The 16431-nt window shown below is 44.2% G+C and overlaps 1 protein-coding gene across 3 annotated transcripts in view; it reads left to right on the top strand.

Annotated features, from left to right (window-relative positions):
- UNC5C (unc-5 netrin receptor C) overlaps positions 1-16431 on the top strand; it is a 351461-nt gene that overhangs the window by 321928 nt on the left and 13102 nt on the right. For all 3 annotated transcript variants that reach the window (XM_025424165.3, XM_025424156.3, XM_025424172.3), the window contains 2 exons: positions 12993-13142; positions 15544-15708. In XM_025424165.3, the coding sequence (XP_025279950.1) occupies positions 12993-13142; positions 15544-15708 (315 nt within the window). The remainder of the gene's footprint in view (positions 1-12992; positions 13143-15543; positions 15709-16431) is intronic.

The following is a 16431-nucleotide window of genomic DNA, read 5'->3' as shown; positions in this document are numbered from 1 at the left end:
TGCTGGAAGAGCCGCACCCTAGAACATAGAGACCTAGAGGTGCCCTGCCATTGCAGGGGTTGAGGAAGGGCAGTCAGGAGCTATAGAAGGAAGAGCACCCAGAGGAGGAAGAGAAGTGGAAGGAAAATGTGTCAGGGTAGCCAAGGGAAGAATTTTTTTCTACATATCAAAGTATTTCCTTCTGGAGTTTCCATCCAGAAAGTAGTTCTAGGTCATGAAAACAGAGTGTCTCAGGTTAGGTCCATGGAGGGGATGAGACACAGGATATATTTTTGATGGTTGACCTTGTAAGAGTTTCTGATGTTGAATAAATGATGTGAACACACAGCTGTAAGTGTAAAGCTTATGGTTATTTCTTTTATATTCCTTGCAGATGTGCTACTTCTAAGGCACTGTCAGAAAAGAAATCATCCTAGGCTTAATTTCTGCATAGGGAAAACCGTATTTGTAGTGGAGCCATGGGATCTGATTAAGGCAAATCTTTTAACCGTTCCAAGAAAAATCATTGTAAAAAGCATACTATGGAAGATCTACATCATATTTAAAATGTTTGATACATGTATTTTATATTCACACAGATAGTTCTTATACTTGGGCACACTTGATCTTTCTTCCCACCAGAAACACACAAATCTGCCCAAAACGGTAATAATTCATTAAAATAATTTTAATTTTTTTAATTAGTGAGAGGAAATGCAAATGGTCAACGCTGGGAAAGATCGACAAACAGATTTGAGCAGCAGAAACAACCCAAGAGCAGTTTGAATCACGGTCAGTGATTTCCCAAATAGACATTTATAAATTCTCAGCATCTGGGGATCCAGCACTTAGCTTGAAACAAATATGAATAATGGATAAGGCTTTCTTGCACCTCATGGCCTTTTAATAATGTAGAAATACCAAAATCCTAGTTATAGGTAAACGGTCTATCCAACACACTGAAGAGACAATTAGTTCAGTCCCAGCGACGCTGCCTAACACCCACGCTTGAATCAGAACCTTGGGGCTGCTTTGCAGACAGGCCCTTTACCTGAATTCTGCCTCTGGCACCCGCTTTCCAGCGCTCCCCACCAGTCTCTCTGCCATCTCTCTGCTTCCCATCATCGTCCATAAATCCTGCCCTCCAAACACCTCTTCCTCCTGCAGGCCCACCAGCTCCCTGCGCACACTCTTCCCAGGTTAGCAGTTCTCCATCCCATGCACGTGGGAGTCAGTTGGGGAGCTTTAACAAAGACTTACTCTGCAGTCCCAACCCAACGGTTCTGATCTAATTGGTGTGGATATTGGTTATGATAAAAAGCAGGAATATTCTCGATATGTTCACTTTCAGACATTGGGCCACGGGTTTTTCTTTTACCATTCCCTAGGTTATTCTGTTGTGCAGAATAAAAGAAAATTAAGAACTGTTATCCAGGGACGCCTGGGTGGCTTAGCAGTTGAGGCTCTGCCTTTGGCTCAGGATGTGATCCCGGGGTCCTGGGATCAAGTCCCGCATCGGGCTCCCTGCAGGGAGCCTGCTTCTCCCTCTGCCTATGTCTCTGCCTCTCTCTGTGTCTCTCATGAATAAATAAATAAAATCTTTAAAAAAAAATACTGTTATCCTAAACACTTTCACTGATTTTTTTGGAACTTTCATCTTACCGAGGACAAACTTTCCTAATCCTTGAACTACTCTCTCCACCTCCTTCACAGCTCACATTAACTGCAACTGGATCTTCCATGTGACACGGCATCCCTCAGAATCCCTGCGGGGAATACCACCCTCCCTCTAAGTGAGCATAAGGCTGAGAGGATGAGTTTCAGTACTTCTCATACCTCTGACTGCTTCCAGGGCATTGTTTTCTTGGAGGGCTGGCTTTTTCTACCGCTGTTCTTATTCTGATATTCTGTTATTCACTATCTATTTCAGATCCAGAGCCCAGAATCTCCTAGTACCTACCCCTAGCCTAGCAGTACCTGCCTCATGGTCTTTCTTTCCACTCCTCTTATTCCTATCATCCTTTCAAATTCAAAGACACCGCTCATTACAGTTCTTTGCCCAAAGTTATTCTGGTGACCTTCACATCATCCCCCATCATCTATCTGCCAGGGTCTTGCTCTGGATTTCACCCTCATTAGCATCTCCACCTGCCAAGATCCCTACCTCAGAAGCTCCTGATTTCTGACCACATCTGACCTTCCATCTCACACACAAAGGCAGGCCACGGTTGGATTTAAGGAAGACCTCCTTCAATCTTCTCTGGTGTCCTGGTCCATGAACCCTCCTCTGCGCTCCCCCAAATCTCCAGGGAACTCACTTGCAATCTAAATCTCTTGCCAGCTGGAGCTGCTGAGGGTTTCTCTAATTTCCACAACTAAAGATGACTGGCACTGAACAAGCCCTCTGGTTTTACTTCCAGATTGTGGTGTTGCTCTGACAACCATAATTTTTTTAAATATATTTTTTATTTATTTATGAGAGACACAGAGAGAGGCAGAGACACAGGCAGAGGGAGGAGAAGCAGGCATACGGGACTCAATCCCGGGACCCCAGGATCATGACCTGAGCCAAAGGCAGACGCTCAACCACTGAGCCACCCACACACACTCAACCATAAATTTCTGCTTGAGTGTATCCTACTCCCCAGGTGGCTGCCCTGAGCTGTGCCTCCCCTGTTTCTCTGCACTCCTTTTGATCCCTTCTTGGCTCTCCTCAGATCTCACAGAGGCTTCTTCCAGGTCCCTGACTACACAGCAGCCCCTTCATGCTTTGCAATGACCTGACTCCTACTGCACCACTCAGAGGACACTCCCGTAGAGCCTGTCCTTTACTCTTTGAACCTTTTATTTCAGCCTCTCCTCATCTGGCCTGGGCTCTGATGAAAAGGAGCTCTGCTTCCTTGTTTGCACTTGAATCCAGCTCAGTCATCTACCCCCTCCATCTCCAGTGCAGCAATTGGTGACCCAAAGTGGGTCTCCTCAGGCTTGATATTTTCTTATAGTTACCACTGCGTCCTGAGGATTCCTTTGGAATTACAGAAACCCTCCCAGAATGTTAGACTGGGGCAGAGAGGGAGCCCAGCGGAGTGCTCCTCCTCAGAGTTTCAGAACTACACAACATGGAGAGCTAACTAGAAAAATCTGGCCCAGTGTCTGGAAGTGAACATATTGAGAATATTAATTCCTGCTTTTTATCTTATGTGCTTATACTGTCCATATGGATGGGGAGGAAAAAAAAAAGGAGACCACCACATGAGTTGGTGTCAAGGAGGCACTGATGCATCCTTTCATCTCCGCACCCAGCTCTTTGAGGGCAGCAGCCCTGGTGACACCTTCCCTCGGTTTTGTTAAGCCTGCAGGCGAAAACGGTCCCTGAAACTTAAAAGCTGTGTTTCACAATTTGGAAGCATTGCTGAGAATTAGAATGCCAGAGGTGAGTGCCAATATAAAAGCCAAGGCTGCTAGGAGATAAGAGGTTCTCAGCCACCTTTGGGGTGGGTTTTTCTCCCGTGCATGTGCATGTGCTCGAGGGACCAGTGGGAGCGATGTGCAGGGTGAGCTCTTGTGGAGGAATAAAGATGGAAGAATTGCAAAAAACCCTTTAGAAGCAATCCTGTGCTCACATAGCGAGGTTCTGTCATAAAGATTTAGGTCCGTCAATGATCACAGTGTCTCTGTTTCCCTCGTCTTTGGGTGATTAAAGTGATAATATTGGCATTTCCCTCTCATTATTTGCAAAGATTTAAATCTTCCTATAAAAAGACCAGAAATGAATAGAGAGCAAGATTATATTTGGGTAAGTTTTAAAACACTCAGAGAGAAACATACATCAACATGGAAATAAGGCATCTCTGTCCCACTATCCTGAGGGTACAATTTCTGAGATTTTTCCTTTTGTAATAAAGAGGTTTATAGTAAACCCTGAGATGCAGAACCTAAAAGAAGAGTTATTTGCATACATTATGGGCAGCATGTGATGTTTATTGAATTTCTGACAAATGTATATGCGATATGAACTGAATATGTAAATTAACATAAGCTGGCTCTCTTCATGTAGTCATTTGGCATGGAGCAGAGTGTTCTTTGGATTTCTTCAGCTTTCACATACCCTAATTCAGGCTGCGGTCTAGTATAGAAACTCCGTGAAAGATCAGATTATGTGGAAAATAAGAGAAAATGAAAGAAATGCTGAAAATGAGAGGAAGTGGGAGGTCTACTCGAGAGTTGTGTGATACTCAGCCTCTTGGCTGCAGCTGTAGACAGGCAGAGGTAGCCTGGAGAAGCTTTTGTTTTCATCGTGCCACCTGATGCCTTCCACTGGCCTTCTGACGCCCCCCTCCATGGCAGCTGTGACCCTGCAGAACCCAGAGCACTTCAAGCCTGCCTCTTCTGGGCTTATGAAGGCTGGCCCTCTTTTAAACTGGCCCCGTTAGCCTTAGGTTTTCTTTCAGTTCCCTCAAACAACCTCAAAGCTAGCTTGACCCATGTTTTATACTTTCAGGACGCTGATCTCTTCAGTTAAGTTAATCTATGTGTACATGTAACACAAGTATTAAATGACACCAAAAAATGCATAAAAGGATGCAAATGTGTTTTTCTTATCATTCTGCTGCGTGTATGGAAGGAAGTGTGGTGTGGTGTGGTAGGGGAACTAGAGTTAGGCTGGCTAACTCAATTGGTCCTGCAGCTCCTCAGGTTTGTGGCTCTGGTCATTGAACTTGACCTCTTTGACTAACAGTCACTTGATCTACATCAGGGACACTGAGAAGATTCAAGGAGATCAAAGTTATTACATTTCCTAGCACTAAACAGGGGCTTGATGATGTTCATTATCCCTAGATGGGCATTTAGATATAACGGCATTGTGAAGGTAATGCCTCAATGATGATATTAAATCTAATTGTACTCTAATTTGTGAGGTGGGTTTCAGGACTGTAGGCAGGCTAGTTGGTCAGCCATTTAGGGACACGGATCTTTTTGGTGAGTCTAGATTTACTGAATCTTTATTATCCTCTCATGAGACTTGGCCCTGCCCTACCCTGTATTTTGGAAATGACCTGCCTTGTTGAATTTATTTTTTTTGAGAGAGAGAAAGAAAAGAGAGGAAAAAATAAAAGTGCTGGTACACAGTATAGAGGCCCCCAAAGACCTCTCTTTACAAAATGTTCAGAACCTGTAAATGTGTTACCTCACATGACAGAAGGGACTTTGCAAATATGATGAGGCGTATGGACCTTGACATGAAGAGATTATCCTGGATTTTCTGGGTGGATCTAATCTAATTACATGGTGCTTGAAAGTGAAGAATTTGTCTTAGCTATCTATAGTCCCAGGGAGCCATAGCCATGGAGGAGAGACCAGAAAGATGTACCATTGTGATTTTGAAGATGGAGGAAAGGGACTCTGAGTCCAAGAATGTCAGCCTCTGGAAGGTTTTGGAAAAGACAAAAAAGCAAATTCTCCAAAAAGGAAGGCAGCCCTAAGAACACCTTGACTTTAGCTCAGTGGGACTGAGGTCACACTTTTGATCTACACAACCTCAAGGTAATAAATTTGTGTTGTAAAAAGTCATTAAGCTCAAGGTGAATTCTTATGGCAAAAATAGAAACTAATGTGGAAATTTTAAAATGGCATATTCAGTGACAAAAAGAAATAAAAGATGATTTCAGAAGTTTTAGAACAAACTAAAATGTCCTATTCCTAATTCCAAAAATGTGAGGGATCATCTTCTCCTTAGAAATATGCCCAGAGGTGGACAAGTGACACTGCCACTTCTTCAAATGCCACCCTTTGGCATTTTGCTTTAAAAGTGTCACAGAGTGCCCTGACTGGGCAGGCTAGACGTGGCAGCTCTGACCGAGCATCTGTGGCAGTGGCAGCTGTGGGAGCAGCAGGCAGAGCCCTGGAAATGAAGTGACTTGACGGGGAGTGTTTGCACATGGTCACCAGAGTCCGGCCGTGTTATCGTGAGGACGAGGCATGGCAGGCACACTCAGGGGGGAGAGCACAGCACCCCGGTGTGAGCTCAGGAGGAAGAGGTAGCAAAGCCAGCGGCGGTGACCCGAGCAGGTGGGAGAGGTGGCCCACAGTTGGATGTGCACCCCCCCACCCCTGGGCCCTGCAGCCAGAGGCCACAGGCCAGAGGAGGAATCAGCGCAGTGGAACGGAGAGCAGCTTGGCTGAAGCGCTGGCAGGGACCAGCAGAGAAGGACAGCCACTCTCTGTGGCCTCTGTTTGGGAGGCATGCAGGCCCACAGCTGTGAGAGCGACAGAAGGCCTCCGTGGCGAAAAGAGAAATTTCTCATTCCCCATGACAAGGGCAGGTCTCAACACAGACTTAAAGAATTAACAGGAGCAAGACAAGGTTCTATAAAATCTGAATGGAGATGTGATTTTTTTTTAAAACCAAGACACCCTTGAGGGTTGGTGTTTGTGAGGCCCGAGTGGAGGCTGAATGTGGCCTTGAGACCCCTGGCCCAGATGATGGAAGTGTGGAAAAGGTGGGGCACAGGGCCTGAGCTGCCCAACTCAGTCTCCGGTGCTTGGTCCAACACTGGGAACAGAGCATGGAGCGGGGTGCCTCCCTGCCCATCTGTCCCTGGGTGGAAAACCTCCGGAGTGCGAGGCCCACCTGCTTGGGATCCCAGGGCCGACCCTAGGCCCCTAGGCAGCTGAGTATAGCCCAATCAGGCCTTTCCATTTCCATCAAGAAGAGAGAGTGCGCAGACAGATCACATCCACACAATACAGAGAATGAAGCCAGACAACATAAAACAAAGCCTTGATTTAACCTCCTTCCAGCCTTCTCTTCCAGAAGAAATTTTAATGCATTATATGAGATTCAAGTTTAACCATTTGTTTCCTCCTTTCTCCAGCTGATAAGATTTCTATTAAGAAAAAGAAAGAAGTGCTAAGAGGGCAGTGAGGAAAAGGAGAGAGTGGGGTGTGGGGCCGAGGGAAGGCTAAAGGCTAGATAACCCACAAGCAGGATGACGGCTTCTGGAGGAGGGGGAAGCGAAAACACGTGCCTCCAGCAAAGGAGGCCATACGGTTCAGAGCCTCAGTAAGAGAGGAAACCGGTTCTGGAGCAGGAGTAGGGTGAGCTCAGGGCCCGGAGAACAGAGCCAGGGCCCCAGCACCTCACACAGTTCCTGGCACAAAGCGCCCCCCAGGCAGAGACGTCTCACATCCGTAAACTTGCGCTTCAAGTGGCTCAGTGCGTGCAGCTGTGTTGCCTGGGGCTCCCCCGCGCACTAGCTATGAGACTGACACGTGGCCTGGAGGCAGATGCGGTCAACCCCAGCAATAAAGCAGCATGAAAAATTCTGGGGTGAGGAAAACCAGAGTGTGGGAGCTGTAAGGCTCCTCCCTCTTGCCTTGTCCTGTGACGCCTTGATGACAGCTGATCCTCTGGGCTAAGAGCCTGGGAGAGTTCTGGGTACAGGCCAGAGGGACTCCCTGTGTACGTATGCACAGGCCTTTAAAACAGCTAAGATTTATTGTGGCTCTTAAGTGGCCCACACTAATGGCTGGGCATGGATAATGTCTTGGTTTAATTGGTTATTGTGAAAGCCGCTTGTTTCTACTGTGGAATCTCTTGTCCCTGCCTTTCGAGCGATCCCTCTCAGGCCTCCCAAATCAATAGAGCCCTCACTCAGGGCCACCCGAGAACCTGTGCTGGGCAGCCAGCGAGCAGGGCAAGCAGCCATCTGAGGATCGCTCAGACCCCGCCGGGCCCTAGACTCACACGCGCAGGGCCTGCTCCTGGGGACTTTACCCCTGGGATCTTGGGTGTGTTGCCACAGAAAGGGGAGCTAGGGATACCTCTGCCAATAAGTGACTCCTGAGAGGGTCTTCCCAACGTTAAGTTGCAGGGTGGAGATAGGAGTGACAAAGGAAGGCCGAAAGTGACCCCTTCTCGTTGAAGCAGAGCAAGCTCATTAAAGCCAAAGGGAGAGTCGCCCAGAACCAAAACAAGGCCCCAGGTGGGAGTGCCACCGAGAGAGAGGACAACCTTTGCAAAGGAAGGTGGTGTTTCTGTTTCTGAGAACAAAGAGCCTCCACGATCCTAATTCCTATTGTGGCATTTCTTTCCAAGGTCACCTTATCTTTTCTGAAGTCTGACTACATCTTTTGACCTTAAAAAAACGTTTGTTCTTATTCTGTCTTAAGGTGCATGAAATATCCTAACTGTGTGGTCCAAAAGCAGCTGTCTGAAAGCTGGGTGAGAGCTGAGCACAGTTTTGGGGTTATGTGTTTACATGGTGATCTCCCCTCCTTGAGTGCTGTGCAGCGGGTTTGGGGACTCGTCTGTGTGCCCCAGAGCCTGACATGGTTCCGCAGGGCATGGATGTTTTACTGATGTTGAATGAATACTCTCAGGAAGATTAAGGAGAGGAAAGCATTTAACTGTAAAGCTATATCTTATTGATTCATACATTTGTTATTTTTATGTCCTCTTCCTTCTGTGTATCCTATGTATAATAAAATGATTTCATGCAGAAGGAATTCAGAAAATCAAGCTTTTTGAAATATAAGTTACAGCATATTTTTCAGTAGGATCTGCTGTAACATATCTGAAGTTATAACAGTTAAAAACATAGCAATATGGAACACAAGCCTGACCAGTGTATCAAATGGGCTGGCTTCTTCTCTCTTCTGACGTAAAATTTATATAGGTGACCCTTGAACAATATGGGAGTTATGGGCACCAACCCCTGCACACAGTTGAAAATCTGCATATAACTTTTGACTTCCCAAAAACTTAACTACCAATAGCCTACTGTTGACCAGAAGTCTTACCAATGGCATTAAATAGCTGATTAACACATTTTGTATGTTATATGCATTATGCACTGTATGCTATCCATAAATAAGCTAGAGAAAAGAAAATGTTATTAAGAAAATTTTAAGGAAGAGAAAAAATCATTTGTGGTAGTGTCCTGTAGTTGTCAGAAAAAAATCAGTGTGTAAGAAGACACATGAAGTTCAAACCTGTGTATGGGATAAGCTCTATGTGTCAAGTCATCTCTGACTCATGTAGTTTTAGATGATTTCAGTTTCCAGGATTTGCTTTCTTGATTGATTCCAATATCTTTAATTCACTTTAATATTTTTAATTTGTGCTTTGGTCATTGTCTTTATTTTGTCCTGTCTCCTTGAAGTTGAACATCCTGAATGTGATATCAGTTGCTACTTCTCAGGGAGAGCATTACATTTGAGTTTGGTTAGGGTTCTTCTTACCAAATCATTTATTCCAGGGCTGATTTCTCCCAGAAGTAGCAGTGAAAGGACACCTGCCAAAGCCAGTGGTCTCCAAAATGGCCCTCACACGGCCCAGATTCCGTGAACTTTGGGGACAAAAAAGATAATAATACTTCTGTGTTGATTCATCTTAGCTCATACTTTTAACCTTATGTGTACTTTATAATGTAATACAGTAGCTTACTGATGTGTTGATATTGGTATATCATTTATAAAGAAGCATAGAATTCATGCTCAATTTTCTTACCAATAGGCATATGCAGTATGCTTGGAGAGGGACCTCTGCTTAAAAAAAAAAAAAAAAAAAAAAAAGTCTTATTTGTTTATTTGAGAGAGAGAAAGTGAGCAAGAGCAAATGAGAGAGCACAAGCAGGGGTAGGGACAGCAGCAGAGGGAGAAGCAGACTCCCAGCTGAGCAGGGAGCCCAATGAGGGGCTCCGTCCCAGGATTCCAAGATCACAACCTGAGCCCAAAGCAGTCACTTAACTGACTGAACCACCCAGGCACCCCAGAGGGACCTCTTCTTTAAGCATGGGTCCATGCTGATGGACAGTTTCTCTATCACCAGGGTTCATGTCTAATCAAAGGGGACAAAAAATTAGGTTCCCCCAGCTTAGTGTAGAAATTTTTTTTTTATCATTCCCGTTGCTGGAAAAATAGCTTAAGAATATGGAGATGTGGGGCAGCCCTTGTGGCTCAGTGGTTTAGCACCGCCTTCAGCCCAGAGCCAGATTCCAGAGACCCGGGATCAAGTCCCACATCGGGCTCCCTGCGTGGAGCCTGCTTCTCCCTCTGCCTGTGTCTCTGCCTCTCTCTCTCTCTCTCTCTATGTCTCTGATGAATAAATAAATAAAATCTTAAAAAAAAAAAAAAGGAAATGGAGATGTGTTCTCTGGCTCTATTATTTTTAAGATGACATTTTACTGGGGCACCTGGGTGGCTCAGTCGGTTAAGTGTCTGACCTTGGTTTCAGCTCAGATCATGATCTCAAGGGTATGGAGATCAAGCCCCACCTCAGCTCCAGGCTCAGCGGGGAGTCTGCTTGGGATTCTCTCTCTCTCTCCTTCTGCTCTTTTCTAACCAGCCCCCTGCTATCAAATAAACAAATCTTTAATCTTTAAAGGTAAAATAACATAAAATAAAATGGCATTTTACTCTGTACTTTCTCTCAAAAAAAAAAAAAAAAAAAAAAAAAGGCTCACGCCAGAGCCATCATTCTCCACCAGTGAGAACTCTCAATCATGCCTTTTGAGGTCAATGCCTAAGAAACCAAGGACAGAGGCTTATTCTTGGGCTGACTCCAACCCAGACTTTGCATTCAAATGTGGTATTAGATTTCTTGACTTCAAGGTCATGGCCAATAGGCAGTTCAGGTTTTTTTCACTGGTCCTCCCTGCCAAGAAAACTGATAATGTTCTCCATATCCTCTAGCAATCTATGTTGATTGTAGGAATGGGGTGTGGATTATATATTGTTGGGTACAATTTCCTCCCAGAATACAATGCATCTTCTTTTAGACATCCCAGGGAGATAATTTGGACATAATGAAGATCTATAGTAATCAGATAATTACTATCGATTGCTCTTTAGACGTCTTGATGAGGTAATTAGGGTGTACTGGAAAGAAGCTAGAACTGATTGATTGGCATGACTGTAATCTCAAAGATTTCTAATTATGTTTCTTTTCTTCTAATGGCTTATAAACAAACATCATTTTAGCTTTAGAATTTGTCAGGTGCCAGGTTCACTGGGAACATCAGCTTTCTCTATTATGCTAACTAGACACCGAACATGATCAACATAAGCTCATTATGCCTTGCTGCTGAAGCAGAAGAAACTGCAATTAACCCTCACTTTTCTTATTCGTCTTCATTTCCACATGGCTAGATTCTTGTCGAGGAACGGAGTGTGAAGTGTTCCACGAGGAACATGTGCAACTCTGGGTTGGGTAGGTCTGTATGGCTTATTGGGGACCCTCAGAGCCTGCTGAGCTGTAGGCACAGCAGAGCCAGGGAACAACATATGTGTCCTGGTAGCTGACTGACTGGTTGGGAATCGGCTGACTGTTCAGACTCCTGTCACAAGTAATAGCTACTCATCAGCCAGCAAGGTTGCATCCTCTCCATGTAAATATTCTGAAGCAGCTGGACCATGCCCGTCTCTCCACCAATGCGCTGTTACCTCATCTCGTCCATTAAACACTAATTAGAGGAATCCGTGTCTGAGACCATATTCCACATCATGCTAATATCTCCTACACCTTATAGGACCTTTCAGCAGCTTCATTATTCATAATAGTAGCCTGACTTAAATATGATGGATGCTAAGAACCACTAAGAAGTAGCTCGAAATGAGCTGTTTACATCTAATCAATGATGTTGGTAAGCTCTGCACTTACTGGGCTACATGTGCGTGGGTTAGAATTCATTCAACAAATGCAAAGCGGATGTATTTCTGGGTAGACAGCAATCTGGTTCCCATACTCACAGTTCTCCACTGTGATCCATCTGCGCGTGGTACTCCAGTAGGAGCCTAGTACAGGAATGACCTGGATGGGTGCCTGTTTTATGGAACCCCATGCTTCCAACTGAAATGTCACCAAAGAAGAAGATTGTGTTCTGCCTTTGTTTTAATCAAATCCATTATTTTCCTGAACCCTCAAAACAGAAAGAAGGAGGGAAGGAAGGAAGGAAGGAAGGAAGGAAGGAAGGAAGGAAGGAAGGGAGGGAGGCAGGCAGTGGGACTGGTCGGCCACAGATTGCCTACATATGTGTGTCGCTAAAACTTTTAAAGCATAACAGGAGCAAAGTGCCTAGGGATGGTTCTGATAATAAAGGAAGATCCGCATGTTTTGTTCATTGATAACTTATGGTTTGCTGCTGTTTGGATAATTGGGGCTATACTTGGAAATGCTTCGTTAACTCCCATTAGCTTGTTTGAGAAATGAAAGTATACTTAAAATTTGTCTTCGTGTTACATCTTTATAGTATAAGTAAAGTTACATAGCACAATTTTTAATCAGCCACAGTTCTTGAGAAATGAAGTCTTCTCTTCCAGATTTAATCTGAGTAATTGTTTAGTTCAGTATTTGGAGCTGATGAACCCTCCTAATCTGCATCAGTAGATTTTCCTCTAATGGGATATGTAATGAGTATATTTTACTTTAGTGTTTGATAATTAGGAAAATTGTACAATGAATAATTTTATGCAAAAATCATATTCTTTCTGTAGGTAAAGAAACTACAAAAAGTTGAAAAAATGCCCCAAATGCATTCCAAATCTTCACTTGTTGGCTGGTTTTGCCAAGTCCAAGACATGGATTTGTTTTCTGGTGATTTGCCCTTTTCCCTAAAAGTTCATTGAAAATCTACTTACTTTAATTGTTTATATTTCTACCTGTTTTTTCCTTTCATTTGGATTTCTTCTTGTTTGAGGTCCTGATCGTTATTTTCCAGGATTTGATTAAATCTTCCACTTACCCATGGGGAAATGCAGACTGTATGAATTTGCCTCAGAACATATGATGTAGATTGCTGAAAGAGAGTTAACGGTCAGGAGGATTGAGTCACGCACAAACTGGCAGACCCTTCAGTTGGAGGGTCTCCAGGCTGCAGAAGTGGGAGTCTGCACGAGTTAGTTGTGGTATGGGGGAGGTATGGTGAGGAAACGTACTCATTTGATGAGAAAGCCAGCCAGAGGAAGTAATACGATTCAGTAATTTACTTTTGACTTTGGGCATGTCATTGTAGGAAGTATTGCAGCTTGAGAGACAGATGGGAGGACAGCTCCTAGAAGAACCTAAGGCTCTTCATTTTAAAGGCAGCACCCACAACTTGCGCTTGTCGATTCATGATATCACCCATTCCCTCTGGAAAAGTAAATTGCTGGCAAAGTATCAGGTAAGGTTCCCAAGCTGAACCAAAGGGTTGGAGACAGTTCCAAAAAAGAAATCTAAAATTATTTAGACATAAGATATTCCTTTCCTTGAAATTAATTCTGGATCAGTACTTGTTTCTCCAAAATGGTGTAGAGCTATTTAGGATTTCTGAAAAATACTCTAGAATATTTGATAGTATTTTTTTTCTTAATTCTCCTTCAAATAATTGCACTGTTATTTTTTAATTTTTAGTAAAAGGACCTCCGAGTCCATTTCATTTTCAGAATAAATGCTAACACTGAATTGATAAAAGAAAAACAACCTCAAAAATGTTTTCATAAGGAAAAACAGAAGAACGGCGTTACCCCACATGTGACACAAATTAGACCTCAGCCTTGCTAGGAAGGTATCTTTACATTGAAAACTTGGAAGGAACACCAGTTTGGACATTGAAATAGTACCTAAAAATAAAATTTGATCAGGATTTTATTAGATAACAGCATAAAAACACTGCTCCAAAGTATCACTGCATGGACACATGGGAAAAGCAGAGGTGTTTCCAGGGGTTGTCACCCTGACCCCCAACCTCTCTGAGCCTGACCTCCCAGGAGGCTGTGGGATAGGATCTCCAACCTTGTACCCAGTCCCAAGAGATGCAGTCCACACTTAGATAAGCTTCATATCCCTCTCTACCTGCATGCAAATCCGATCCTATACCCAGCACTGCAGCTCCACTGGTTGTGACTTCCTGGTATAAGTCAGTGAACATTACTAAGAGTGAAGGAGGATTTTTTTCCAGCTCATTCTTAGTCTTGTATGTCTAGTACTTACACATAAATTGTAGGAAACAAATTTCTTAGCTTGCTAACTAACACCCTGGAGCTTTCACAAGGGGGTGCCTACCAGACTCTTCTGTATAACTCAGCACTTGGTAGAGGGATCAGGCTTTTGACTTTGCTATTAAATCTCTTCCTTTGCTTTCTTCTCTCCCTTATTTTGCAATCACCACAAAACCCCACAAATCTTACCCTTTTATGAACAGTATCCTTTGTGCAATCATAAAGGAAAATACTATTTTGATAACAATGATAATCTGATATTAGTTCAAGCCACGCCTGGCTGAATTGTTACCATCTGCCAGATACCCGTGCACTTTGATTTATCTCATCGGGTTTGATTAACCCCAGCAGGTCATGATTAGGTGCTCTTTTGCTTACTTTTTCACAGATAAGGAAAGTGAGGCCTGGGAAGGTTAACTTACCCCACAGCACCACATAAGCGAGGGAAGGATGTTCTCATTTGTACTGAATTCAGCTCCAGAGCCGCCTCTGTTCTTAACTACGATAGTAGTTTCTTTTTCTTCTTCTTTCTTTCTTTCTTTCTTTCTTTCTTTCTTTCTTCTTTCTTTCTTTCTTTCTTCTTTCTTTCTTTCTTTCTTTCTTTCTTTCTTTCTTTCTTCTTTCTTTCTTTCTTCTTTCTTCTTTCTTTCTTCTTTCTTTCTTCTTTCTTCCTTTCTTTCTTTTCTTTCTTCTTCTTCCTTCTTCTTTCTTTTTTCTTTCTTCTTTCTTTCTTTCTTTCTTTCTTTCTTTCTTTCTTCTTTCTTTCTTTCTTTCTTTCTCTTTCTTTCTTCTTTCTTTCTTTCTTTCTTTCTTTCTTTCTTTCTTTCTTTCTTTCTTCTTTCTTTCTTTCTTTCTTCTTTCTTTCTTTCTCCCTCCCTCCCTCCCTCCCTCCCTCCCTTCCTTCCTTCCTTCCTTCCTTCCTTCCTTCCTCTTTTTTTTCCTTTACTTTACTTTATGGAAACAAGATTCTGGGATGGGCTCATTAGAGGCTTGGTGCTTTTTAGGCCAAGGATTTTCTGCGGCAGCTAATCGGGCCCACGGTTACCCGCTTGCAGTGGGTTTTGGCTTTCCCCTGTCCTGTGCAAAGGGAGCGTACAGGCATGAAAGGGAGCTGGATCAGTGCTTTACCCTTTAGACTTTCTTTGCTTTTCTCCAGAACACCACGGCAGGGATTCCTTTTAATGAGCAATGACTGGAGTGTGTAGGTTTTATTTTGGGAATTTGCTAAACTTTTGAAAAATCGCATACAATGGCTTCTCTTGTAAACGATAGAGAAGTGGCAGACTGGTTAGCTATAGAGACACCGGAGGCTGACTCCCTGGGTTCATATCTCAGCTCCACCACTTACTAGCTGTGAGATTTGGGGTGGTGGTGGGGTGGTGGTGGTGGTGGTTTTAACATCTCCAGGCAGGCCTTGGCTTTCTCAAAAAGTAGGTTGGGATGTCCCCACTGCTAGGCTGTCATGAGTATTAATAGAATAATACTAAGAAAAGTACTCCTAAGAAAAGTACTTGGCAGTGTGGTATCTGAGAGTTGTTTTCAGCGTTAGTCCTTCATTGTGGTTTACATTGTTATATCCTCTAGGAAATTCCTTTTTATCATATCTGGAGTGGGTCGCAGAGAAACCTCCACTGCACGTTCACCCTGGAAAGATTTAGCCTGAACACAGTGGAGCTGGTTTGCAAACTCTGCGTGCGACAGGTGGAAGGAGAAGGGCAGATCTTCCAGCTACACTGCACCGTGTCAGAGGTAAGAAGCTCCTGCCTCGGAAACCAGGAGAGAGGGCAGCCCCGGTGGCTTGGCGGTTTGGCACCGCCCTCGGTCGGGGGCGTGACCCTGGAGACCCGGGATCGAGTCCCACGTTGGGCTCCCTGCACGGAGCCTGCTTCTCCAACTCTGCCTGTGACTCTGTGTCTCTCAATAAATAAATCAAATCTTTTAAAAAGAAAAGAAAAAAGAAACCAGGAGAGAGACTGACCTTGGGAAGGGGTGGGAGGGGGCGGGGAGGGTAAAGGTGTCTCAGCAGAGGCCATGTAGGAAGTCCTGAAACGCTTAGATGGGTCCTATTTATTAATAGGATAATATTTTTAGTGAACTCAGGGAGCTGGCTATATAGAAGAATATAATAGGAAATCCTTTTTGAAGAGTAAGGTCTTTTGTATTTTATGACATGAATCTAAGGTCACGTTGTAACTTTTTTACAGCAGACCCGAACTTCAGGCGTCAGGTAGACTGTAAGTGGCGCGTACGCGGCGTGGCTCGCCCCGAGCAGCCTCGGGGTGCCCGGTCCTCCCGTCCTCCTTGGGAACAGGGGAGCCCCTCCACAGGGAGGAACAAAGGGAAAGGGGCCAAATGGTCGGAAGGCAGCGCTTCCCGGGGCCTGGCCGAGCCCAGCTCCAGCCGCTGGCTGCGCCACCAGAGCCCAGGACTGTCCTATTTCAAAACTACGGCAGGACAGTCGATGAGTTCGAA

The sequence above is a fragment of the Canis lupus genome, chromosome 32, assembly GCF_003254725.2.
Source record: "Canis lupus dingo isolate Sandy chromosome 32, ASM325472v2, whole genome shotgun sequence".
Taxonomy (NCBI): domain Eukaryota; kingdom Metazoa; phylum Chordata; class Mammalia; order Carnivora; family Canidae; genus Canis; species Canis lupus.
The sequence above is the reverse complement of the archived record's forward strand: the minus strand, read 5'-3'. Positions and strand labels throughout refer to the sequence as shown.